The sequence below is a fragment of the Lagenorhynchus albirostris genome, chromosome 1 (assembly GCF_949774975.1).
Source record: "Lagenorhynchus albirostris chromosome 1, mLagAlb1.1, whole genome shotgun sequence".
NCBI lineage: Eukaryota > Metazoa > Chordata > Mammalia > Artiodactyla > Delphinidae > Lagenorhynchus > Lagenorhynchus albirostris.
This window is the reverse complement of record NC_083095.1, coordinates 156349859-156377524: the sequence shown is the minus strand read 5'-3', so window position 1 is coordinate 156377524 and position 27666 is coordinate 156349859. Positions and strand designations below refer to the sequence as shown.

At 47.5% G+C, this 27666-nt stretch overlaps 1 protein-coding gene across 4 annotated transcripts in view; it reads right to left on the bottom strand.

The window, feature by feature from the left end:
• The window catches only part of DIP2C (disco interacting protein 2 homolog C), a 360331-nt gene that overhangs the window by 59498 nt on the left and 273167 nt on the right, over window positions 1-27666 (bottom strand). For all 4 annotated transcript variants that reach the window (XM_060156549.1, XM_060156558.1, XM_060156568.1 and 1 more), the window contains 11 exons: window positions 16827-16966; window positions 14401-14537; window positions 13016-13224; window positions 11884-11998; window positions 11207-11408; window positions 9156-9265; window positions 7770-7850; window positions 1843-1966; window positions 1178-1299; window positions 203-314; window positions 5-114 (listed from right to left, as the gene is read on the bottom strand). In XM_060156549.1, the coding sequence (XP_060012532.1) occupies window positions 5-114; window positions 203-314; window positions 1178-1299; window positions 1843-1966; window positions 7770-7850; window positions 9156-9265; window positions 11207-11408; window positions 11884-11998; window positions 13016-13224; window positions 14401-14537; window positions 16827-16966 (1462 nt within the window). The remainder of the gene's footprint in view (window positions 1-4; window positions 115-202; window positions 315-1177; window positions 1300-1842; window positions 1967-7769; window positions 7851-9155; window positions 9266-11206; window positions 11409-11883; window positions 11999-13015; window positions 13225-14400; window positions 14538-16826; window positions 16967-27666) is intronic.

The following is a 27666-nucleotide window of genomic DNA, read 5'->3' as shown; positions in this document are numbered from 1 at the left end:
TCACCTTCACTCCAGCTAGCATCCCAGTCGTGGACACACTAAAATCAAGATAGGCTAGTGTGTCTGGGTTGGAAGGTTTGTAGATCTGGGCAGGCCGCTTCTTTGGCAAATCATCTAGAGAGCAAAACAAAGCTGTTAGCATCTCTGACTTAATGGAAAAGCAGATAAGCAAACAAACATATCAGCGAGTTGGAGGACGAACCTGTGTCCAGTATCGGGGGCCAGGCCCTGACGTCTACAGCTGCAGCTGCCTCCCTGGACCGTAACAATTTACAGATCAGTTGTGTTGTCATCAAACAGGCGGAGCGGCTCACCTGAGGGTCAGAGAACAAGGAATGGAGGGGAGGAAGGTAAAGGACGGGGGTGGACGCATGCTCACGTGCCAGCTGTGCACCACGTGGAGGCCATGAAGCTCGCAGCACAGGCTGGGCACCAGGAGCACAGCTACCTCACAAGGGGCTGTGTTGGCCAATGGAGTCCCACATGACCAGGAATCTGACCACGGAGCACACAAGCAGACCTTGTGGGGACTGAGGTCCCTGGCAGTATCCCCTGTGTGATGGTCACACTCAGAAAGCAGCATCCAAACTACCTGCTCTCACTGTTAGCTCCGTCCCCCAGAAATGCACACATTTACACACACAGTACCATCTACCAGAGTGACAACCTTGAGGGTCCTCCAACACAACTACAAAGAAGTATTCATTTGTGATGTCCCTCATGGTTCCTCCTCCAAGGGAAAAACATATCCTAATCCTTTTAAACTTCCCCAGGCAAAAAAAAATTAAATCAAATCTATACTTTCAAAAAGGAACAGGATGCTTCTCAATCTTGAGAAAAGAACCTTTAAAAATGTATGACTTTCCCACTTGTTTTGGTCTGCTCCTTGGGCTTGGTAGGGAAGCTCCCACTGTCCAGAGGGATGCCCTCTCTGGGCATCAATTCCCACGCATTGCGGCAAAGCTGCTCTCTAGCCCCTAATTCTACGCACAAGCTACTATCTTCCTTCCAGAACGAGATGGCCAACTCCTAGAGGGAAGAGGCTGAGTCCCACTCCACCGCTGGGACCGCCGACTCCCATGCAATCCCATGCCTGCACCCAGCCCTTCCCCGGGAGCCCAGGCTCTGTGATCTGCAAGCCCAACACTCAGGCGCAGACACCCGCAGGCAGCGTTACCTCCACGATCATCTTCACGGTTGGCAGCGTGGTTGCGATGTTCTGTGGGTGTGGAGGACGGACGGTTATTGGCACACAGCCTGCATACAGGCAACCATAAAATGCTGCGATAAGGTCTATTCCTACATGGGGAGAAAAGCAAAAGTTCTCACTTGAAACAAAACAAGCTGTTTAATGGCCATCATCCCTGTCAGCAGAATCACCAGCTGGAAACAGTCAGACGGGTACAGCAGTAACTGAGACCTTGAATAGACCTGTCCTCCTCCCTGTGGGTCTGTTAAACTTCAGGGGTAACTCCCACCTGGCCTGTTCTTTTAGGCACAGGAAGCCAAAGCAGCCCAGAAGCTTGATTGCTCTCATTTCTCTAAGGAATTACTCAACTTTCTGATTATCAATTCAGTAGTCAAGGATTTAACTACTATTGATTAAATGAACTACCTCAGATAGCTAATAAAACAAATTTAGATACAAAAGTCGTTGTGAACTACCGCTTTATCTGCGTCCCTACTATTAGTGGTATAGCACGTAGCACAGTCCGCACAAGTGAGCGAGGCAGGAGAGACAGTGCCCATTTTTGGTGGTAACACACAAGGTCATCGAGCACCAACATGTGCAGTGAAGGGTCTCTCGGGCAAGGGCTGGTCTTGCACGGCCCTGCTTCTTACCTGGTGGGTAGACCAGAGCGACGTGGTCCCCATCCTGCAGGTGCCCTCTCTCCATCAGCATCACGGCTATCTTCTCAGCCCGCTTGTGCAGCTGGACACACGTCAGCGAGTTCGCTATTGTGCCCTGAGTAGCACAGGAACAAGCAGGTAAGATTTTTTTTTTAATATGACAGCTGTGAGGTGCAGTTCATATACCATACAACTCACTTATTTAAAATGTGCAGTTAAATGGATGTATCTGCAGAGTTGGGCAACCACCACCACAGTCAGCTTCAGAATGTTTCTGTCACCTCCTCAGAAGACCCCCCCCCCCCACTGTTAGCAGTCACTCTCCTTTCCTCCCCACTGGCTAAGAAGTACAACACCAAAGAGGCATCTAGATACGTTTGTATTAAAAAGAAATATTTAAAAAACAATGACTTGACTTGAAAAAACAGCTAAAATCACAAAAAAAATCAATCTAGTAATTCTGGGACTTAAGTGTAATTGTCATGGGCAATAAGAATTCGTCGTAAATCTGCAGGACTCACACTATGAAAAGTAAGACTAATTGAAACTGCTTTTAAGAAAGACCACATCGAAAGTCAGGGAGGTCAGAAAACAAACCAACCCCCAGAAAAGCAACAGTCAAAAAAAAAAAGTCAAAAAACCCCCAAAAAACACAAAACAAAAAAAGGGAATTGTCAAATTCATTTAATGTAGATTTTTAAATATGCAGGAGCAAATGTAAAACACACTTGGATTGAAAAGTACCTTAAAAAAGCTTTGTAGGCGAAAATCAGTAGCAAAGTAGGTACTAAGAGATATCAAAATACATGATGTTTACTCTTTAAAGAAAAGCAAGAATGAACTACAAATTATAAACATACAACTATCCAAAAAAAGTTTCTCTTGAGAATGCACTTTTCATTTGCACATATTCCCAGGTGAGAAGAGATCACTGTCTACAGCTATTTAAAAACTGCTTCTTTATTATCAATTCCTACTTTAAAGGGATGAACAGGGTGAAGGACCTTTCCTTAAGCAACAGGCAAACTGGCCAGGAGTGTCAGGTGAGGAAGACCCTGCAGCTGAAGAAACGATGGTGGACAATTGGGCCAGATGCTTTTATTTAGGTGGGGAGCTTCCAAGGAGGGTAAATGAGCTGGTGGGTGACACGGAAAAGACTGTCGCCTGGGCAGAAAGAAGTCAACAGGAAGGTGGTGTGAGCAGTTGGCTGTGTGGGAGGAGAAACGTGGACAGGAGAGACCAGAACCTTTGGGGCCGTTAAAGGACACTGGTGACCTGGTGACTTGAGGTGTGGGAAGAGACATTAGAATTCCCACCCAACTGGAACACGTGCACAAGGTGGGCAGGAACCGATGGGAGTGAAAACCATTTAAAAGGCATCAGGAGGTACATACCAGCAGCCGGTGTTTGCCTAAAACACTCACGAGATCACTGACGGCCATATCTACCCTGGGAAGCAGCAGGCTCTCTCCATAACCGGGGCCCAGGGCCGCAGAAGCCCGGCAAAGGGAGGCTGCCCAGGCAGCTGCCAGCCAGGTTCTGGCCCCTTCCTGCTGAGCTGGCACTGGCCTCTCCCACAGCGGACAGGATTAGCTTACATTTCTCTGATTTGAACTTTCTCATCGTATATATTTTCCTTAATTACCTTCCTTCTAAGAAAGGTTAAAAAATAATAGAAAAAGATATATGAAATGGAAGAGCCAGAGAGCAGAATGTGGCAAAGCTGGGTAAACACAGAAAGATCCTCGAGACTGGCGTCTAGAAACCCAGCCCAAACCTGAGAACTTGGTGCCTTCTCCACTGGACTGTTCCTCTGAGCAGTTACTCCTGGGGAACACACCTGTCGCATGAACCAAAACACACACTCAAAAGGACCCAAAAGTCCTGTGAGCTCTTCTAAGTGAAGATGGGGCACCAGCCCCTAGCACAGCTAAGGTGAGGCCCATGCCAGGCTCCTGACATGCGCACACCAGCTGTCCTGGAGGGAAGCCAGCACTGTGCTCCTGGTTGTTGCTGGGGACCAGCTGTGCTGCTGGTGGGGTGGCAGTGTGCCACAGGGGAGTCCCACCACCACCCTGCTGTCCGCTGGTCGTTAGCCAGTCTTATCTTAAGCAGCAAGCATTCTCTGACTGAGTTGTTCAACTTCTGGGACTGATCTTCTCCCCATTATCCAGAGAGCAGACACCGATCCCCTATCATAACCAGCTTTTCTGTCACACAACAAAGCCTATGAGATTTGAGAGGCACCAGTGACTCACAACCAGCAGCCGTATGTTTTGACTCTGTCTATGAAATTTCCACCTACAGGTACTTTAAAATGGTGACATTTAATTGGCATTCTGTCCTTTAGGAATCTCTGCGAATGTTTCACAATACCCTTTGCCACCCTACGGGCTTTACCCCAGACGGGAGGAGGGCCCCTCTGGGCAGTCGGTTGCCAACGAGCCCAGCCCAGCCTCTCTCCTCCACCCCAGCCTGCAGGCTCCACTGGCTTCACTGTGGCTCCCGGCAGGCTCCACGCTGAGGGAGCCAAATGGGATACAGGCCTCATCCAGCCCCGGACTGTGCATCACCACTGGTTATGGGGAGTCTCAATACAGCCTTTCACCTCGGGAGAAACACCACTGATTTTCAATCACACATTTCATTTTCCAAAGTGCTTGCTGTCATAAAAACATGAAATGCTGTTTATCCTCAGGTCAATGGTTACCTGGCATCCTCATCAACATTCATGGGAAAAGTTGGGTTTTCAGTACAGAAACCCACTGCCTAAGAAGAATGTTCTAGGAAAAAGCACCTCACAGGAAATTAAGGCTAACTTTTCCTAAAAGAAGCCTCGGCCGGTATCATGACAGAATGGCAATGCAGGGTAACCCACCACCCAATCCCTATTCTAAAGACCACAGATTTCAGTATCAATGACTGCAAATGTAGCACCATTTTAAAGTTTTACATTAAATTAAATAATGACAAGTAAAAAACATACTGAGGAATGAAGAACACGCCAAACAGGATTCACCTTTTTAAATTCTCAAAAATTAAAAAAAAAAAAAATGTTGAAAGAGTTGGCTGGTGTTTCTCTTAAAAAAAATAACAGGGCTTCCCTGGTGGCGCAGTGGTTGAGAGTCCGCCTGCCGATGCAGGGGACACAGGTTCGTGCCTCGGTCCGGGAAGATCCCACATGCCGCGGAGCGGCTGGGCCCGTGAGCCATGGCCACTGAACCTGCGCGTCCGGAGCCTGTGCTCCGCAACGGGAGAGGCCACAACAGTGAGAGGCCCGTGTACCGGAAAAAATAAAAAAATAAAAAATAACAGATGCTCTTCTGTATGTAAGTAAGTTCTAAGAATGTAAGTCTTCCACGATTTGCAGTGAATCACATCCTCACTTCCTACTATAAACCTCTCATAACAACTCTGATCCTATCGACTCATTGCCGTGGAGGAGGGCATATGAGTGAATACTGTGAAAAGACAGGAAGCCAACGGGTAACCGTTTTAAGGGAGCCACGACCAAGTTGGGGAATTCACAACCAACAGAAGGGGCTGACCAGGACAGAGGAAGCCTGGAAGTGCGTTGGGGCTCTATTCTGGAAGGACAATGTTTGGGTATATTGAGTAAAACACATTATTAGAATGAATTTCACCTGTTTCTTTATACTTTTTTTAAATATTGCTTTTAGAAAACATTAAATTGTGTGTGTGGCTTGCACTGTATTTCTATCGGACAGTGCTGAACTAGAAGGTTGAGTGAGTGGAAATGACACTGTAACCACCATGGAAATGATGCTCTTGACCTTTGGTTCAGGTTGAACACTTGTCATAAGTGTGCACATGGGGTTGGAGAGGATGGGAATGAACACAGATGCCTGGCTCCGATATGACCCTTCCAGCTGTTTGGATGTAGCTGCCTTCATGTCAGCAGAGCCTCAGGAGATAAGGTCATGTCTGAAGGGAGGCTGTTGTAGACCACGCTGTCCCTGCGCTGACCTGAAGTAAACTTTCTCATGGCCTTGACCTCCACAGCTCACCCCATCAGACCTTCTGTTGCTGCTGACGAAGCCCTTCTAGAATACGAGTCATTTCTGGTGAACACATTTCTCCTAATGATCCAATGTCTAGCCACAGAAAAGGACGGTGAACTCAGGGTCTGGAAATGGGGTTGATCTGCCCTGCACATTGCCAGTCCCCAAGCGAGATGCAGTTAGCATGGCTGTTTTCCTCCCACTGACAGGACTATAGTCTATGAAGATGCCTGAATCATTTTTGAATCTTTGTGTTTGGGACAGCTAAGAAATTTCCTCTTACCCAGAGCTCTGGAGGGGTCAAGCTGCAGGGTAGGGAAAAGGGATGCCGACCCAACTCTCGCCCCCTTGCTGCCCACAGTTCACGGGGGATGGCAGGCCTATCCTGGGGACTACCTCGTCACGTCAGCACCACGGCCCCACTCAGGGAGCTGAGTAAAGGGGCTCCGAGTAGGAGTCCTTCCCAGGGGCTGGGGGACAGGCTGCAGTGTGGCTCCAGCTCCAGCTGCCCCTCTGCAGGTGCTGCTGGAAACCTCTAGAGGCCAAGAGAGACTCTGGAGAAAGAAGGGGAAGTCCCCAACAGCCTCCAGGAGACATGCCACGTGCACAGGACGAAGGACGTCAGAAGAAGCAATTAGAGAGACAGGACAGCACCAACCGGCGACGGTGCCAGGAAAAGAGAGTCTTATCTGTGTTTACAGGCTGAGGAGGAGCCAGAGGAAAGAGACGGATGAGAGCAGCAGGGCAGGCACGTTTCAGATGCGACGCAGGGCCTCCTGGTAACCACACGACCGTCGGGCTTGCCCTGCGTCTCACCACCATGCACCTGTGCACAAGAGCATTTATCCTGGGAAGAGGGTCCACTAGGCCCAAGCGTAGGCGCCAAAAGGCAAGGGTAGCAAGCGTTCCTCACAGAGGCTGGGGTGCGGGAGTGCTTTCTAAGACTCTTCCTGGGGTTGGTCTTGAACAGACACAGTGAACAAGAAACTGCTGAGGTCAACTCAGCACGCAAGGCAATTCAAGACAAGCTGTGTCAGAGGAGGACCAGAGGTTACTTCTACCAACTAAATCACCGCAAAACTTGTCTGTAGCTGGATATCCAAATTATAGGTTCAGGGAGTAACTTATATTGTTGGCATTTCCTTTCACTTGTCCTTAATCTACTGCTTTAAATGGCAAGAGGTGCCTTCGCGCACTAAGATTTTGCCATTTTGCAACATTGAAGAACTTCTTAAAGTTGCAAGTACCCATGCTTGTCAAGACGACCTACGTTAAATCTATTTTTCAGGCCTTATTTCCAAAGCAAACACAAAGTTAACAAACGTATTAAAGACTTCTGCATTTAACGTTTATTGTTAGTACTATTTCTTGCCTTACTCTTAAGTACTATTATGGAACGCTATCTGAGGAGTTTGCTTTTCTAATACGAGATGTAAATATGAACTTTAATTATAAAATAGAAATTATTTTCATTCCTAAGAATGAAAGCCTATAACTAAAACATGACTTCTTATAAAAAAAAAAGGAGTTGAGTAATAAAAATAAAGACATAAATACCTCATAGATCTGCAATTGTTCTGTTGTAGACATTCATCACTCATTTTGAGGGGAAGGGAAATATTGCAAAACAATATTGCTAAAATACACACAAAAATATATGTGTACACACGCGCGCGCGCACACACACACACACACACATACATACACATGCTCAAACCCTTATATTTCAAAGCAACCTTTCTTAGGTGAAAAGGTCTCAGTCAAAATAGCAACAAACAAACAAACAAAAGGATTCAGGTAAGACTGAGGAGAAAGGTTTGAGTGGAGAATATGATACAGAAGCATGAAATGGTGGACCACACAGGGAACGACCAGGGCACACGGGTGGGGCCTCACCCTACAGTTGAGCAGCGTGTACAGCACGTGATCAGGGGTGGTCTGCGCCCTCCACTGCAGGACCTCCGAGAGGAACAGGAACTGGAACAGAGCACAGCCATTAGGTCTAGACTGTCCTGGGGGGTTGGGCTGGCCTCAACATCTAAAAGTTTAGTCTGTCTGGGTGCTTTTAAGGTGGCTTAAGACAGCGAGAGGATAATCCCATATAAATATAATTGACAGAATAAGCAGGTGCTCACAGTGCTTTCCTGACAGTGATTTGGAACTCACTGTGCTTGCTTCAGACCCAGGAGTCAGAGGGCTGGTGCCATGCCACCATGAGGGAAGTTTTCTGAAACCTGCCCAAGGATGGGAAGACTCTATTCCCCTTATAGACAGAGTAGCCGACACAGAAAAATCCTGTCTCCTGGGGCTTCCAGAAGATGCAGCAGTGATTTCTGGGGGTTGCAATGACAGAATCAGAGCTACCCTGTTTCAAAAACGGGCTCTCTTAAATTTGTTGTGTTTACAATGGCCATCCCTGAAGTCATTCAATAGCTCTGCAGGTCACACAGGTGACACATACCCACTGACTCAGTCTCTAGTAAAAAGGATGGCCCTGTTTAATGTCAGGACACAGCACTAGTGTAAGGATACAGGAAACACCCACATCTTCACCTTAATCCATTTTATGACGGAAATGTACTGTGAGGTGGGGAACATGGTGATCAAGTGCTTTCAGTGAACGTGTTACTACATGTTACCAAATTGGCAACATCTTAAATGGTTGATTTTGTCCCATTTCCTGGGAGCCCATTTAGAGTGGGACCACCTTTTGGTGAATCATGAGAGTTCTCAAGGCTGAATGTTCTAATGGGGACTTGTAGCTATGCGTGACAAACTGTGTGTCTGATGTTTAAGTGGAGTGGGGCCCAAGGATTCCTCCTACAGCTCCCAAGGCTGCTTTAAGAATGTCTGGCTCCCAAACCTGGGTTTTGCATTGACGTTTTCTTGAATTCCAACAATCAAAGGACTGAAGCCTCACTATAAGGTGGCTGTGAGGCAGTGTGAGTGTCAAATCAGGGCTGGAGGGAGAATCAGGAATAAGTGCTTAGGGGATGCTAGGACACGACAGGGACTGCAGACACTGGCCTCAGGCCTGCTAGTCATGGGACTGCATCACCTACCCATGCAGTCCTACAACACTGCACCCTCAGCAAACACGTTTTCCTTATAAAATTATACAGACATCTCTTGCAGGACCAAGAGGGCAGGTAGGAAGAAAGGTCATCAATGGTAGATACTGGGCTGCCAGAGAGGGCAAGTGGGAGTTGGTGATGCCTGTGATACAGCATCTGGGCAGGACTGGAGAAGAGCCCAGGCGGACGTCTGACCCTCAGCTCTCACCTTCCGGGCCTGGTCATTGTCTTCTATCTGGCCCAGGTCTCTGCCGCTGGCCTGTGCGATCCTCTTCCCAGACACCAGGTTTCCCACCATCACAGAGGCAGGGCCGATCTCTGCAAAGAAGCAGCGGCACACACGTGAGGAAAACACGAGTGAAGTTCCTGAGAACATGACTTCTCACTTTGGGAAGAAGCTTACTCTGGGGAAATCCTTTCAAAGACATAGCTTTGAAAAATCTAATTAGAACAGGATTTCAAGTAAGTCACTACCATGAAAATGACAGCAAATATGAACAAGCCTCAAGTAAGGGTACAGAGAAATAATGCTTTCACCAAATTCCCATAAGTGTTCTTCCAGGCCGCTGCCTTTGTTCTCCAGTTAGGGAGATGCTGACATCTATTCATTTAGTATTTGTTAAAAAACAAACAAACAACAAACAGTTTTTTGAAGACAAAGTTATATAACCTCCAATATTTAACAAGAATAGATGAGATAACCAGGTACCATTAGAGAATCCTTTCCTTACAATTGCCAATCACACGAAGCTGCATTTTCTGTGCTGCCTGTAAGAGCGGTGTGGATCCTGGTACCTGCCATGGGCGCCCTGAGGAGGAAGGCGCCCAACCTGGCTCTCAGAGCCTGTTCACTGGGCCACGCGTCCCTGTCATGGGTTCCTAGATGTCTGACAGTTGTCTGAGCCCTGCAGCCCTGCAACAGTCATGCATCTGCCAACGATCCCTCATCATAAATGTCTGTCCTGAATTCTGCTGTCACAAACTGCGTCTCCAACACCTGGGCCCACTGGCCACCGGGTCGAGGCATCTGATGATGGACCAAGGTTAAAGGTGGGAGAAGGAGGTTGGGACAGTGAGTGAGGACACCCCGGGGAGCCGAGACACTCCTGTTGATTCCGTAAGAACACAGCGAGAGCCACGCTGTGGCAATCCCGGTGCTGCTGCTTGCACAGAGGGGCGAAGTCGGCGAGCCTGGTACCTGCTTTCCTCCTGCAGTATCAGCGTCCTCACCTGAATCTGGAGAGACCGCTCACCCCCATCTCATCAAGCTCACTTCTGGGGGTGGCCTGGGGATGGGCTGGTTCCTATATCTACCGCCAACTGTGCTGCGCCCAGTACCCACCAGCCACCTCTAGCTGTCTCGCCAGGAACTCTGCCCATGCTGCCACTCTTCATCGGTGGAGTGAAGAGTTGTCAGGGCTGGGCCTGTCTCTCCTACACTCTGGACCCACAGCCTTAGGCAGTTCCTGAACCCCTCTGTGGTACGATTTCCTCATTTCCTTGCAAAATGGAGATAAGAGGACGAAATCCATGAGGATGAAATGAGTTAATACATGTAACGTGTGGACAAGCAGCCTGCCTGTGCCAGGCACTGTTGGTTGTCGTCCTAATACCCCAGCCCGAGCTCATCCTGGCTGCCTCCGAGGTCTGTCTGCACATCAAGCCTGGAGGCCTGGGGACCCTCCATCACTACACTGGCAGAAGAGTTGATTCCTCACCACCATATTCTTGCAATGAATTCGTTTTCCTGTGTGCAGCCTTAAAGACTATGATCAATTAGCTGCTAGGAGGATCAAGTCAGATGGTAGATAATTACGTGTTCCCCAAATTGCAAAGCAGCACACAAATGTTTACCACCATGACAACATCACGAGTAGATCTGTACGATTCCTCACACAGGCTTCCAGTTGCTGTGACTCATGAAACAGGTATGGAAGCCTTATTCTAATTTGTTCAACAGGAAGCCGTGACCCTGAGAGGTTCTCTGCCAAAGGCCACCCAGGAGGTCTGACAACTGCCAAGAAGGCTAGGCTCAGGCACCGCCAACCCCTCTCCAGCCAAGTGGTCTACAGCCCCTGCTGTCTGGACTCTGCTGCATTCTATCCCATGCTTGGTAGAAAGACATCGCTTAACGGGAAGCTGACTTGCCTGGGAGTGTGTGATGGGAGACCGGAGGGGAGGGAGGCTGAGAACCGTGGTCAGCGTGGCCCCCACCCAGCTCCAGGGCCATCCCGGGCCTGCACGGCCCTCCAGATGTACCTGGTTGTTTCTGCCGAGGCTTGGGCAGGTTTGTGACGCACGTGTGGGGGCACATCAGGACATTGCAGGGGTGAAGTGAGCCCTCCAGGAAAAGCTGCTTCGTTTCTGACAAATGGATGCCACCGAGTGGGGTTTTGGGGAGGGTGTTTGCTGGAACCAATGCCAGACAATAAACCCCAACCTGATGTATACTGTCGATTGCCTGGAAGGTCGTGAGAGAGGGAACTGTGTTAAAATAGGTATCATGAACAGGCATGGAGCAAATACACAGACTGTGCAAATCACAACACACAGAAGCAGGTGCAGCACCCGTGATGCTCCTGGCATGGAGACGCTGAGGTCAGAGGAGGGCAGGCTCACCAAACTGAGCAGAATACAGTTTTCATAGCACTTGTGGGACACCACACACACAAGAGTTCGCACACTGGGAGAAAAGAAAGCACGCTCTCAAGGCCATAACCAAAACGTCCTGCTGTGACCTCCACGAGCGAGTGGGAAGCCAGTTCTGCAAACCTCTGAACCCTAAGCCTGGTCTGTTTAGCACCTTCCCTAGAAGGCAGCTGTAAGTTTCATGGCTGATGCAATCTCTGGTCAAAAGGAGGGATGATCCAAGAGCACAATGGTGCAGGGAAGCTCACGTGAGCCCAGGAGAGGGGCTCAGGGCAGGAGCGAGCTACCTGCAGCACCCTGCTCATCCACTGGAAGCTGTCCTCCTCCGTGGAGTCCGGCCTCTGCTCAGCCACGATCACGATCCTCTCGTCGTGCAGGACGGTCACCGAAAACACGGCTATTCTGTGGGGACAGACAGAAAATCGCGGTCATCACATGCTGGAGAGGCTCACGAAGGGATTGGCCCTGCCATAAAGCGCTTCGCAGCTGTTACGACTGCAGAGCTCAGGGGTTCCCAGTGCCAACTACCACCTTGACGGGAAATTGCAGCTTCCAACTCCCAGGTGCTCACCCAAGGAAGTGCGGCTTTGGGGGAGAAGCCTGGCAAAGCCGGAGGGCAGAACCACCACACTTCCTGTGGAGGTAGCCCGTGGCTTTGGGTGACGGGCCTCATGCCTCGGGACAGAGGAGTCAAGCGCAGGTATCAGAACTGCTGAAATTTACTGAGCCGTGCGACTTGCATCTTGCACCTGCGAAGCAACAGTCTCCCAATCAGCAGAAATTTGCCATTTGGGAGCTAATGGTTTTCTGCTAGCTGCGTCTGCCTCTCATGGGAAGCACAAAATGTGGCGAATGGCCCTCCAGGGTGCCCTGTGCACGAAGGTGGCTCGGCTACCCCCAACCCCAAGCTCTGCTTCCTCCTGCTCCCACTAGCTGGGCAACTCAGGGTGAGATCCAAAGCAGCTGACTTCCTCCAAATCGGCAAAACCTCAGGAGCCGTGGTCAGCGATCCAGTGTCGGTTGTGTGCCAAGCTGGGGTTGGGGGCACCGCCGGGAAGAAACCCATGGGAGCCAATTTCCAGGCAGTTTGTGGCTCAACTGTTACCTCTGGGTGAATGAGCTGCAGCAAGATAAATGCTTGGCTCTTTTCTCTGTGTAGTTACTTATTAAAAATAAGATTTTCAAATGGACATTCTTATTTAACGTGGAAGAGAATTTAGTGAAAGTATATTTTTGGTGCTCAGAAAAGTTTCATAAAATTGGACATTCAGAACTGCATGGAATCTCAGAAGTAATAGAGTCCAGTGGCTTCATTTTACAGAGGAGGACACCAAGTCCCGTTAGTTTAAGCAATTTTTTGCAGTTTTACACAGAAAGTGTAGTCTGCGGAGAACTGTGCCAACCACAGAGGGCGCTCACCTTCCCCTGTACACGAACTTCATGGGCTCCACGGCCAGTGCTGTGGCCACGATGTCATCGGCGTTGTGTCTGCGCCCACTGACCACCATGAGCCCGTCCATCTTGCCCACCACGAACACGAGGCCCCCAGGGCCGACGAAGCCCAGCAGGCCCGTCCTCACGAAGGGGTACTCGCTGACCGGGGCCCCCGAGCTCGTCACCGGGAACACCTGGGGACAAAGAGCTCTGAGTGCCCAGCAGGGCCCGGCCTCCACCCTCCTCCTTGGAGCCCACTGGTCCTGCTTCCCCCCAGCTGGGTCTCCTCACCTGACCCTGGCTGGAGAAGCCCAGGTCCGCATAGCTGCTGTGAGCACCAGCCTGCGGGCACCTCCCCTCCCTCCCCAGCTCTCACAGCTCGTCCCACCGGCCCATGCGCAGGGGCCTCTGAAGAGGCCTGCCACAGTCTAACAAACACTAATTCATTCTTCTGCTTATAAAACCACAGCATAAAAATGGTTAAGTGGAGAAGCAAGGTGCATTTTAAATAACATCTGTCAGTTGTAAAGTAATCCCTGTTCATTAAAATGCTATTTTTCCTTATTGGAAATACACTCAAAAGAAAAATACAGAGGAAGCAGGCCCCACCACGAGTTCAAACTCGATCCCTAGTTTCCTCAACCCACCCGACAGATAAGTTGCAAAGAAAAGGAGATAAGTTTTCTTTAGACTGTGTTTGGCTCAGTTTCAGGGGCACTTAGAAACCTGAATCTACATTCAACAAAGCTGCCTGTACAAGGCACCACACCACATGTGTTCACATCTGAAGTTCTACATGTTAATAAATTTATCCCCAAACAACTCATGTTTGCTGACATACAACTTAGTCAGTGTGTTCCTTCTAAGGTCAGGCACACTTGGTGAAATGATACGAATTCTGAGAATGCTGGGTTTACTGGGCAGTGTGTGCATGTGTGTGCTAACTGCATGCCACACCCGTGTGCACACGGCACGGACACACACTCGTGTGGTAGAGGTAGATGTGCAGTGTGCATGTCTGGCCGAGGCTGACAGGCCCCAAGGGGGCCACTGCTCCCTCCCCCAGCACGGCCGTGCACACTCTCCAGCCCCCACCTGTCAGCTGCTGCTCTTCCTAAACAGGTGAGAATGGCAATGAGCAAAAAGGCCCCTTTTAAAAAAACTGTACTTGCTCTTTCTCAACTCTGGTTATGAGGTGAAAACAACGCTGCTGAGCCAAATGTATTGAAAACTATAAAAATAACGGCAGGAGAAAGTGCCACCATTTTCATTACTATGAATACGTTTCATTGAGAAATTACCATCTTCTCTTTCACGTCTATTCCACGCACCTGGCAACGGCTGTCTGACGGGGCTCACCTCCCACCTACCTCGAAGGTGTTCTTGGTCATACCCGAGAGGCCGTAGTAGGACGTGCCCGTGGCAACTGCGCACATGCAGAGCTCCCCGACTTCGTCCGTCCTGCACAGCTGGGGAACCCCGTCCGGCTTCACCGAACACATGATGGCTGAACGCAAAACGAAGCACAGTGACGTTAGAGAGGGAGGGAGGGAGGGGGTCAGAGAGAAGAAATGAATGAATATGAAAAAGAACCCAAACGAGCAGAAGCAGCGTCTGCAGCAAAACCACAGGTGAAAGCGAGCAGGTCCTCACAGTCCCTGAGGCAAGTGAGTTTCCACGTTGCAGCAAAACCTCACATTTTATAGTTGTGACATCAGTAAATAATTCCAATTGCTTTAATTTTAGTGTGTAAATGGCATTTAAAGGGAGTAACCGTTTCTGCCATCCACACAGGAGGACGACACTTAGAACACGCCTCAGCGTCACTGCCGCATGCTGAGCGCCATCAGCCAGCCCACACAGCCTCCCAGATGCAGCCTGAGCTCTGAAACCAACGAGCAGGAGACACTTGCTCAACAGCCTCTCAGGCTTTTCCAAACAGAACGCCTCCCCCGTCCCACGGGAATCTCAGTCTTTGACCTCAGATTCCCTGTCAAGGTGTGCCCTTCAGGGAAGGCTGGCGGATGCTAATTTTCCCGTTTGCAGAGCGCCAGCGATCAGGGCTGAAGCTGGTGTTTCAGGGAGGTGGTGGGTGCACCGAGTGACAGCTGAGCTGGGCAGAAAGAGTCATAAGGCTGCCCCTCATCCCCAGGTTGGTGTTAGGTGACAGGAAGTGCTGTGTCTAAAAAGAGACCCACTCAAAACACGGGAAGATTTCAGCTCACTCATGGTAAGAAAAGTTCAAATTAAAATGACACCAAAGTATTCTTTACCCCTCAAACTGGTAAAAATCAGAAAGTCTGAAAATACACTGGGCATGAGAGAGTGGAGAAAGAGGGGCGTCCCCCGCTAGCAGCAGGAATATCAATCCTTATGATCCTTCTGAAGGACAGCCTCATCAGAGTCACTTGGGTGTGTGCCCTTCACACTGCACGTTTCTAGAACTCTCCCTGTTAGCTCTTCCTCACACCTCTGCAGGCTGGAGCACAGATGAGTTACTGCATCAACCACACTGCAGGGGCAAAAAGTGGAAAATCGCCCAATGGAAAGGGTTTGGATAAACTATTATGTGTTCAAACACCATAATGCTCCTCAGTCTGGAAGGGAATGTGTGAGCTCTTCACGTGCTGCTAACAAACGAGCTTCAAGATTCAAGATATGAGCAGGCACGAAGGGCTCTATTGTTACATGAAATTTTAAAAAAACAGGAAAAAGAATGTGTGTGTGTGTGTGTGTGTGTGTGTGTGTGTGTGTGTGTGTGTGTGTGTGTGTGTGTGTGTGTGTGTGTGTGTGTGTGTGTGTGTGTGTGTGTGTGTGTGTGTGTGTGTGTGTGTGTGTGTGTGTGTGTGTGTGTGTGTGTGTGTGTACATGTTGCCTGCATGTCTCCACTGTGGTTGCCTCCAGTAGCTGGAAAGGAGGCTTTTCACTGTACAGTTTTCTCATCTTTTCAGGCTGGAACCACGGGGAATTTCTTTATTTGAAAAAGCAAGAAAGGAATGGAGCCAGGAGGCCTGGCTGAAGCTGCAGCTGAGCATGTGCCTGGCTTTGGGGTTAGGTTGTATGTGGATGCGACTGCCCCCTGATGAGGCGAGACAACACCCATGTGCGTGGAGGCTCATCAGGAGAAGGTCCAGACTCTGGAGGAACTGCCCCAGGAAAGGGGGCCCACTCCCCGGGGACGCCATGTGAAGAGTGAGGAGAGGCAGGGCCAGGGAGGGAGCCCTACAAATCAGACCGGGGCTCCCTCCTGCCAGCAGAGCTGTTCCAGCTGCACTCCCTGGGGCCCCCGCGAGGCCTCAGGAGGTGTCCCAGCACAGGGCAGGGGTGGAAAGGCAAGAGGGCTTCATCAAGGCAGGTCCTTCTGCCGGGAGCTTGTCTGTATGCAGCGCGGAAATGATTTCTGTGACTTAAACAAGGGCTCTTGTGCTGCAGGCAAGCTTCCATAAGGGTTTGGCCCCCAGTGCACCAGGACGACCAGCAAGAAGCTGACCTTTGCATGGGGAGAAGTTGCCCAGGTGACTCTGGGGGTGCAGAGCGGCCCCGGGTGCCTCCTGGGGTCCCAGGGTGCATGTGACATAGAGGCCTTTCCTCAGCCTCATGAACATTTTGGGTTTTCTTTTATCAGGAGGGGCCGAGTTACCGCACCTCCTGGGCTGAAGCTTGGCGAACATGGGACCGGACTGGAGGTCAGGCCGAGGTGGGCACGCTCACAGCCGGGGACAGGGATGCCAGCCAGGGCAGCACTGGCAGCTGGTCCCTGGCTGGGCTCTGACTCTGCGCCTGCACCCGCGCTCACCTCCAGGCATCACGAGGCCGACGTCCTGCACGGTGAGGACAGACAGCTTTTCCTCCGAGTCCACCCGGATGACCCCATAGGTCAGCCCGTGCATGGAGAGGACGCCGCGGCCTGGGGGCTGGTTGCTGTCATCGGTGGGCCTGTAATGGCAGTTTGCGTCTGGTTAGAAGCACGTCAGCTGTCTGAACACAGATATGCATGTAAATATGCTGCATGCACACCAAGGTTGCACCTTTGGGCCCTGAAGGCCTCTGAAGGCAGGTGTGGCTGCCACACGTCCCTGTGCTCTTCTCAGCACCTGTTTTCTCTGTTCAAGAGACACCAATGTCTGCTCCTTCTACTTCTGGGCTCCTGAGAAGTGTAGAGACGCCGAGGGACTCCCTTGTCCCCCTGCCCTCCCCTTACATGTGTCCACCAGAGAACGACCAACTCCTTTTCGCACCCACTCCTTTCTCCGCAAGGTTGGATTTCCCAGGTTTGAAAACGGCTAAGAAGGGAGAGTCACGTCTCCAAGAAGGACGATGACAGGAGTGAGCAGAAATGCTAGACCGCCTGTGTGGCCTCCAGGCCAGACGTGCACTGTGTGGGCACAGGCTCAGTACTTGTAAAAATCGGCAATTATTTGGATGAGAGACCACATATAAAGTGCTTGATGGCTGGGGGAAAGTACAGCTTCACCACATCCATGGTCTGCCTTCGCCACCGTCCATGGGCTCCGAGGCTGCCCCGGCCTCACCTCTGCTCTTGTTCTCCCTGCTTCCATGCAGCATCCAGCCCTGCTCTCCCTCCAAACCCCAGCCCACTCCCTCCGGGGCCCTGGCCTCCTTCTTGCCTCTGGCAGACGGCCTCGTGGCCCTCTCCCTCACTGTCCTCCAGGGTGGTCCCATCTCCATAGCAGGAACCATCTAACTATCTGTCCACGTCTCCTCCAGGAGGGCAGGAGGGTTTTCTTTTGGTCACTGCAGAGCCCCCACCCCTGGAGTAGTGTACAGCAATAAACGTCTGCTGACTAGATCAGGGAACAAATAAATTAAAACATTTCTAAGATCATGGATTTTATCCCTGCAAGCTAAAGATTCTTCAATGTAAGCAAAGTGAGAGAGTGCAGTCTAGGTAAACATCACATTTGTTTCTCTAATTTCCATATACAAATGCTTAAGGTAGTTTTAGGATCTAAAATATGGACTATAAATAGAAGTTTGGGGCTTCCCTGGTGGCGCAGTGGTTGAGAGTCTGCCTGCTGATGCAGGGGACACGGGTTCGTGCCCCGATCCAGGAAGATCCCACATGCCGCGGAGCGGCTAGGTCCATGAACCATGGCCACTGAGCCTGCGCGTCCGGAGCCTGTGCTCCACAACGGGAGAGGCCACAACAGTGAGAGGCCCGCGAACCGCAAAATAAAATTAAATTAAATTAAAAAAATAGAAGTTTGCTATACGGCTTTAAAGTATCATCAAAGTTTATAATGAAACTAAAACCATAAATGGGAAAACACAGAAGTTAAAATTTGCAAAAAGAGATCTAATTTGAATGAAGTAACTGGTGTATTAAAAAAGAAGCATATGTTATATGTCAATTATATCTCAATTTAAAAAAGTAAAGAAGTATAAGAATCTGAAAATCGAGCTATTCCATCTGTAACAATCAAAAAGAGTAGTGCTAAAAGGATGTAAAATGAAAGTCGCCCAAATAATAAGACCCACATGAAACCACCTGGAAATGAGCCCCAAACACTGGAACTGATATTGATCTCCTGGCTTTTTTCTTTTCCAAAGATCCCAACAAATCAACACTTTGAAAGGAAAGACAGAGGAGTCCTGCAGGAGCCCTCTGCGGCCAGGGCTCCCTCACCCTCGTCCTCGGTCAAGACCCCACCTGAGAGGCAGAAATCATAAGCCTAAGTGACTGCTGTAGGCTGAACTGTGTCCCCACAAAAGACATGTCCCCGTCTTAACTCTCTGAACCTTGAATGTGACCTTACTGGGAAACAGCGTCTTTGCAGAAGTAGTCAGTTAGGAAGAGATTATGGGTCTGCAAGCCAAGGGTTGCTGGTACCACCAGAAGCCAGAGGGAGGCCCGGGACAGATTCCCCATCAGAGCCCCCAGAAAGAACCAACCCTCCTGACACCCTAATTTCAGACTTCCAAACTCCACAACTGTGAGAATAAATTTCTATTGTTTACAGCCACCCAGTTTGAGGTACTTTGTTATAATAGCCCTAGCAAATGAATTCTCCAGCTAAGTAATATAATTTAAAAGTGCACCTGTTTTAGGACTTCCCTGGTGGTACAGTGGTTAAGAATCCACCTGCCAATGCAGAGGACATGGGTTCGAGCCCTGGTCCGGGAAGATCCCACATGCCACGGAGCAACTAAGCCTGTGAGCCACAATGACTGAGCCTGTGCTCTAGAGTCCATGAGCCACAACTACCGAAGCCCGTGCGCCTAGAGTCCATGCTCTGCAACAAGAGAAGCCACCGCAATTAGAAGCCCACACACCACAATGAAGAGTAGCCCGTGCTCGCCACAACTAGAGAAAGCCCGCGTGCAGCAATGAAGATCCAACACAGCCAAAAAAATAAATAAATAAATTTAAAAGTGCACCTGTTACATCTCAAATAAACAACCTAACCTTACACCTAAAACAATTAGAGAAAGAAGAACAAAAAAACCCCCGAAGTTAGCAGAAGGAAAGAAATCATAAAGATCAGATCAGAAATAAATGAAAAAGAAATGAAGGAAACGATAGCAAAGATCAATAAAACTAAAAGCTGGTTCTTTGAGAAGATAAACAAAATTGATAAACCATTAGCCAGACTCATCAAGAAAAAAAGGGAGAAGACTCAAATCAATAGAATTAGAAATGAAAAAGGAGAAGTAACAACTGACACTGCAGAAATGCAAAGGATCATGAGAGATTACTATAAGCAACAATATGCCTATAAAATGGACAACCTGGAAGAAATGGACAAATTCTTAGAAAAGCACAACCTTTCGAGACTGAACCAGGAAGAAATAGAAAATATCACCAGACCAATCACAAGCACTGAAATAGAGACTATGATTAAAAATCTTCCAACAAACAAAAGCCCAGGACCAGATGGCTTCACAGGCGAATTCTATCAAACATTTAGAGAAGAGCTAACACCTATCCTTCTCAAACTCTTCCAAAATATAGCAGAGGGAGGAACACTCCCAAACTCATTCTATGAGGCCACCCTCACCCTGATACCAAAACCAAAGATGTCACAAAAAAAGAAAACTACAGGCCAGTATCACTGAACATAGATGCAAAAATCTGCAACAAAATACTAGCAAACAGAATCCAACAGCACATTAAAAGGATCATACACCATGATCAAGTGGGGTTTATCCCAGGAATGCAAGGATTCTTCAATATACGCAAATCAATCAATGTCATAAGCCATTTAACAAACTGAAGGAGGAAAACCATATGATCATCTCAATAGATGCAGAAGAAGTTTTCAACAAAATTCAACACCTGTTAATGATAAAAACCTTCCAGAAAGTAGGCATAGAGGGAACTTACCTCAACATAATAAAGGCCATATATGACAAACCCACAGCCAACATCGTTCTCAATGGTGAAAAACTGAAACCATTTCCTCTGAGATCAGGAACAAAACAAGGTTGTCTACTCTCACCACTATTACTTAATTTTGGAAGTTTTAGCCACAGCAATCAGAGAAGAAAAAGAAATAAAAGGAAGCCAAATTGGAAAAGAAGAAGTAAAGCTGTCACTGTTTGCAGATGACATGATACTATACATAGAGAATCCTAAGATGCTACCAGAAAACTACTAGAGCTAATAAATGAATTTGGTAAAGTAGCAGGATACAAAATTAATGCACAGAAATCTCTGGCATTCTTATACACTAATGATGAAAAATCTGAAAGGGAAATTAAGGAAACACTCCCATTTACCACTGCAACAAAGAGAATAAAATACCTAGGAATAAACCTACCTAAGGAGACAAAAGACCTGTATGCAGAAAACTACAAGACACTGATGAAAGAAATTAAAGATGACACAAACAGATCGACAGAGACACCATGTTCTTGGATTGGAAGAATCAACACTGTGAAAATGACTATACTACCCAAAGCAATCTACAGATTTAATGCAATCCCTATCAAACTACCAATGGCATTTTTCACAGAACTAGAACAAAAAATTTCAAAATTTGTATGGAAACGCAAAAGACCCTGAATAGCCAAAGCAATCTTGAGAAAGAAAAACGGAGCTGGAGGAATCAGGCTCCCTGACTTCAGACTATACTACAAAGCTACAGTAATCAAGACAGTATGGTACTGGCACAAAAACAGAAATATAGATTAATGGAACAGAATAGAAAGCCCAGAGATAAACCCATGCACATAGGGTCACCTTATCTTTGATAAAGGAGGCAAGAATATACAATGGAGAAAAGACAGCCTCTTCAATAAGTGGTGCTGGGAAAACTGGACAGATACATGTAAAAGAATGAAATTAGAACACTCCCTAACACCATACACAAAAGTAAACTCAATATGGATTAAATACCTAAATGTAAGGCCAGACACTATAAAACTGTTAGAAGAAAACACACGCAGAACACTCTATGACATAAATCACAGCAAGATCCTTTTTGACCCACCTCCTAGAGAAATGGAATAAAACCAAAAATAAACAAATGGGACCTAATGAAACTTCAAAGCTTTTGCACAGCAAAGGAAACCATAAACAAGACCAAAAGACAACCCTCAGAATGGGAGAAAATATTTGCAAATGAAGCAACTGACAAAGGATTCATCTCCAAAATTTACAAGCAGCTCATGCAGCTCAATATCAAAATAACAAACAACCCAATCCAAAAATGGGCAGAAGACCTAAATAGACAGTTCTCCAAAGAAGATATACAGATTGCCAACAAACACATGAAAGAATGCTCAACTTCATTAATCATTAGAGAAATGCAAATCAAAACTACAATGAGATATCATCTTACACCAGTCAGAATGGCCATCATCAAAAAATCTACAAACAATAAATGCTGGAAAGGGTGTGCAGAAAAGAGAACCCTCATACACTGCTGGTGGGAATGTAAATTGATACAGCCACTATGGAGAACAGTATGGAGGTTCCTTAAATAACTAGAAGTAAAACTACCATATGACCCAGCAATCCCACTACTGGGCATATACCCTGAGAAAACCATAATTCAAAAAGAGTCATGTACCACAATGTTCACTGCAGCTCTATTTACAATAGCCAGGACATGGAAGCAACCTAAGGGTCCATCCACAGCTGAATGGATAAAGAAGATGTGGCACATATATACAATGGAATATTACTCAGCCATAAAAAGAAACGAAACTGAGTTATTTATAGTGAGGTGGGTGGACCTAGAGTCTGTCATACAGAGTGAAGCAAGTCAGAAAGAGAAAAACTAATACCGTATGCTAACACATATACATGGAATCTAAAAAAAAAAAAATTGTTCTGAAGAACCTAGGAGAAGGACAGGAATAAAGGTGCAGACGTAGAGAATGGACTTGAGGACATGGGGAGGGGGAAGGGTAAGCTGGGACGAAGTGAGAGAGCGGCGTGGACATATATACACTACCAAATGTAAAATAGCTTTTGGGAAGCAGCAGCGTAGCACAGGGAGATCAGCTCGGTGCTTTGTGACCACCTAGAGGGGTGGGATAGGGAGGGTGGTTGGGAGACGCAAGAGGGAGGAGGTATGGGGATATATGTATATGTATAGCTGATTCAGTTTGCTATACAGCAGAAACTATCACACCCTTGTAAAGCAATTATACTCCAATAAAGATGTTAAAAAAAAAAAGTGTGCCTGTTTTCATTTTAAAAAGCCACATGAAAGCAAAATGCTGGATCAGCCCAGACATATCCCAAGTATGGGAAGACTGAAGAACTGATCTGTGGTGACCAGCAAGTACCGCACACGAGAAGCTGGAGGGAGAAGTTCCTTTACGACCCAAGAGTGTACAGTTTGTCTTAGTTACGAGATCCACTTTCCTACGTTTAATAACAGTAAGAATCAATATTTAAATACCTTAAAATCATGAACTCCATTTGCTACCGGAAATTTTCAATTGCGTCTGTAAAATGGTAGTTACGGAAGACTGAGTTTACTCACCTAAAATGTAAACCGATGGCACTAATCTGGCACTACCGTAACCTACGCTGTGTATTTATATTTATTAGAGTCCCCTGCTAGTCAGAGACACTCAGACACCTAGGTTGTCCCTTGGCAGATTTGCAAAACACATGCAAGAAGGCAGAACAGAAGCACCTGAATTCCTAGGCACAGTACTCGGCCTCGTTGCCCCGCTCACTCAGACAACTGCATTCCCGGTTCTGTCCCCCAACCTCTCTTCAGGACCTGCTTGCCGACAGCCCCTCCCTCCTGATGGGGGAGCTGTGCTCAGTTGGTGTTTCATGTGCCGGAACAGTCCTGAGCCCTTTACACACCGACTCACTCACTATCACGAACCTGCACAGGCACTACTATTCTCCCATTTCACAGATTAGAAAACCAAGGCACAGAAATGCTAACTTAGCTGCCTGTGTGAGTGGTGGGGCTTGGGGGGATTCAGACCCACAGCAGAGCCCCTGCCCAACCATCCTGTCTCCTTTCCCAAAACTTACCCTGCCTCTGGCCTAGGAGACCAAGCACTTTTTAGTTCACTGCAAGTTTTCTTTTCGGGAACTTTTAAAACAGTGATATGAGTAACACGTGAGCACACCCTTCGGATGGACAAAGCAAGCACTGCACAAGAACATACAGCAAAAGGCGAAAGACCCTGCTTATCCTCCAGCCCCTTCAGACCCACTCCCTCCCCTAGGCAGCCACTACCCACACTAAATATGAAGTTCCTGCCTCTTTAATACCCATTTACCTATAAAATACGTGCATACACAAATGTATTTACATCCGCAGAGAAGCAGAACTGCAACATGCACATTCTTCTGCAACTTGCTTTTGTCACCGAATACCTTGCAGATCTTCCCACAGGAGTGTGTGCATGTGAACATATATGGTATGCGTACTGGACACATCAGTGAATTGACTTGTTTTAATTATTAGATGGTGTTCAGTAATATGAATATATGTTTATTTTATTTCATTTAATCTGTATGCATTTAGAAATATTTCTGTAAGATACATATCTAGAAAGGGGATGGAGGAATTAAAGAGCATATACATTTAAAATTTTAATAAAGCCTAAGTACCTTCCCAAAAGACTAGGTCATTTTGCAATCCCACTAAGAGTGGATGAGTATCATTACTTTTTCACTCACTAGACATGTCTATTGCACCGTGGACGTTTACGAGTGTTACGAGTGTTAACTAATCTCTTTACAGCGACCCTGTGGGACAGACACAACTGTCCCCCACTCACAGGCAGGAAGGGCATCGCCAAGGCAACAGCGGTGGGGCTGGCCAGGCAGCATGCTCAGAATGGCTTCAGAACACCCGTGCCTTCCACCTTGGTGCTAAGCTGCCCTCAGCCTTACCCGTTTCCACACACTCGTGCCGACACTGATCACCAACCTTATAACTGTTCCCAATATGGTGAGTAAAATGCATTCCTCATTGTTGTTTCAATTTGTATTTCCAGGATTATTAACCAAGTCAGATGATCTTTTTCTCCATTAACACCTTCCTAGGAAATAAAAAGTCCGAGGAGATAAACTAGGTGAGGGAGGAAAAACCAATCCCAACAAGCAAAATTCCTAGGAATTTCAGAACATCCACTTTCATGATCAAAAACAGTAGATTAAATAATGGCAAAGAGAGCCACAGACCCATGTGTCAACTTTCAGGTTCAATTCCAAGGTGAACGGTGTGCTTGTGTCTCACAGAGAATACCAATTACAGGAGGAATCGTCCCGGCAATCTCAGGACTACGCAGAACTGGTCTTCACACTCTGAGAAAGCCACAGCTAGGAACGGCCGACACTGCCGTGGCGGCGAAAGGGGAAAAGACCGAGCTGCAGCCAAGGAAGAGGGGAGTCAGCTCAGTGCTCGACCCCACCAAGAACGAGCTGCCGGGGATGGCCTTCAATCAGGCAGCTTATACCCACTGTCCACTTGTCATGCCACTTCCAGCCTCTGTAACACGCTCAATGCGACTTGAGTTGATCATGCTTCTGCCAATGCCTGAAGAAAGAGCTCCTATACACGCAATGAACACATCAGCAGTTTGCAAACAGCTGGCCAGACTCAAATGTGCATCGATGCCAAGTCAGCAACAAGGGTTACGAGTATTTTCGCTGCCAGGATTCAACAGGGTAACTACACCTCTTTAGTGCCACCGCCATCCTCCAGGCCCTCGGACAGGCAGGACAACAAAGATACAAGGTTGAAACACAGTACTCCCCAAGTTATAAGTTATTTTAATGTAATGTTCTCCCTTTTCTCTGATGAAAGCATGAAAAAAAAATCAACCCATTTTAAGAGCTATATAACACAGAAAGGAACGTTTTTCCCTATATCACATCCTCACCTACCCAGTAAGTATGCAGTTATCATATTATCTTCCTGCTAAATATATTATTTAGAGGCTTAATTTTCTCCCAGCCAGAAAAGGGATCACACCATACGGATTGTTTACAAGCTGTGTTTTCCGTTTGTCCTGGCTACTTTTCCACGTCAGAGGGCAATCAGTCAGAACCAGCAAGCCTGCAAGTCCGGGAGGCTACTTCCCAGAGTCCACTCTCCGTGCATCTCAGTCTCCACCAAAGCAAACTTCTGTGCGCAATTTAGTCCAACACCAAACACAGCAGAACAGACTCAAACACACGTGGTCAGGACAAGATAACACTGTTACTCTGCTCTTTACTGCTACTTCATTAAGTCATTTTAATTTAGATGGTTATCATCTCCAAACTATTTTGTGTTAGAGAAGTTTTAAAATTTTATCTAAATTTTTAGATAAAATGACAAACAACATATTTTTATCTTCTTGTGTTTTAAAAATAAGATTATGGATCTCTAACTCTGACTTTTTTGGGCAGTCAAAAACATTCTTGAAAACCCCACTTCAATTCATAGGCTGTGTTAACTGTTTTGTCACTCTGGATCACTGGTTGGTTTGCCCCTGTCAGAAACCGTCAAATTTCAGTGTCAGATGGGTGCTATATGCTGAGTACAGTGCCATGTTTGGTGTCTTTGCCCGTGGTTTTTGCCCAGCTTTCTAACTTCTGGGTTAGCTGTTTTCAAAGTGGAAGATATTTATGGTGGCAAGGGGGTATCTTCACCATTCTTTGGAATTACTGTTTTAATTACTGTGTTATATAATTATTACCTTTTTATCACCAAAGTATCAAGGTACTGAAATAATACCTTGCAGTTGAAAGGGCTACATAAAGTTTTTTTTTAGTTCGATCAGTATTATCACAATGTAGATTTAAAAAAATGGACTCTATCATCTATATTCTAGAGACAGAGACATAATCAGACAGTGACCAAGGAGAAACCTCCCAGTTTTGTAATTCTACTGATGAGTTTAGGCATCACGAATCCATATTTCTCCAATAGTTTTTATTCTACAACTAATCTTCAGAGAAAAAGAAAATACAAAACATTTACCTGGACGATGACAATTTTAAAAAGATGGAAGCAGATTAAATACCTGGGTAAAAATAAGCTTCCCACAGGAAGCCAGAACAGACTTCAGAGAGCAGCGTGGCTTCTTGTCATCACCCGGTGGACACGTGTGCAGGTGGACACTTTAGATACATGTGAACAAGGGCACACAGGAAGACAAACACACGTAAATTCAGGCACACAAGAAGACATATGCATGAAGACAGATACATGTGTACTCAGACATGCGTGGCAACGGACACTCACCAAGACGGACACATGTGAAGACAGGCACGTCTCCTGTCCTTGTTCCATCAAGTTCTCTGACTCAAACATCCTGCATAAACCCCACTCATTTCCTGGGCTGACCTTTGTTTCCTCCTGGGGAGCATCCCTCCTGAGGGGAATGCTGATGGGGCAAGTCTTGGAGTCAGACACAGCCTGGGCAGCACACCTGGGGGCCCAGACCTCGGCCGGGCTCCTGTTGTCAGCTCTCTAGGGCGCCTGCACATCCTGCCCATTTTCAAGCAGAAGGCCTAAGATGACCATGATCTCTGTGCACCCCAGAGCCTTCCACATTCCCTTTCATGTAGGTGAGAGGTGTTCCGTTGTCTTCAAGAAGAGTGACATCAAGATACTCAATGGCCATGGCCACGGGCACCAACCCACCAGGACCGGCGTCCACTCTGGCAGGACCAGCTCAGACCAGCTCGAGAAGGCTGGCCCTGCACACGGCACTGCGGGCTTCCACCCAAACCCACCGACTGCCTATGCAGCTCTCTTGTAACAACTCAGCTTGCAGATTTACAAACATTATAACAGAAGAGAATCACAGAGTGATACGTGTGATACGTGTTCAGAAGGGCCAAGGCCCTGTAAATCTGAGCAGTGGAGATGCATCTGCAATCGTTCTTCACTGAGGACCACAGGCAACAACTGAGTGTCATTTTCTACTTAAGTGGATAAAAGCCAAGCAGGCAATCATCTGCTCCCAGCTCCTTACCGCAAGTTCAATCTCTTCTTCAACGCAGGGCAGAACAAGCTGTCCTGGGAAGGTTATTCAAGCACAGGACACAAACGCTCAGACGATAGTGCAAGGGAAAGCATCAGCCCCCAATCTCACTTGAGTGAAGGGATCAGCCACAAAACAGGGTGACATGGCCGCCAACCACTCATGTTTTGTTTTCTTTCCTTTTTCCTTTAAAGATCATCCTTTGAGTA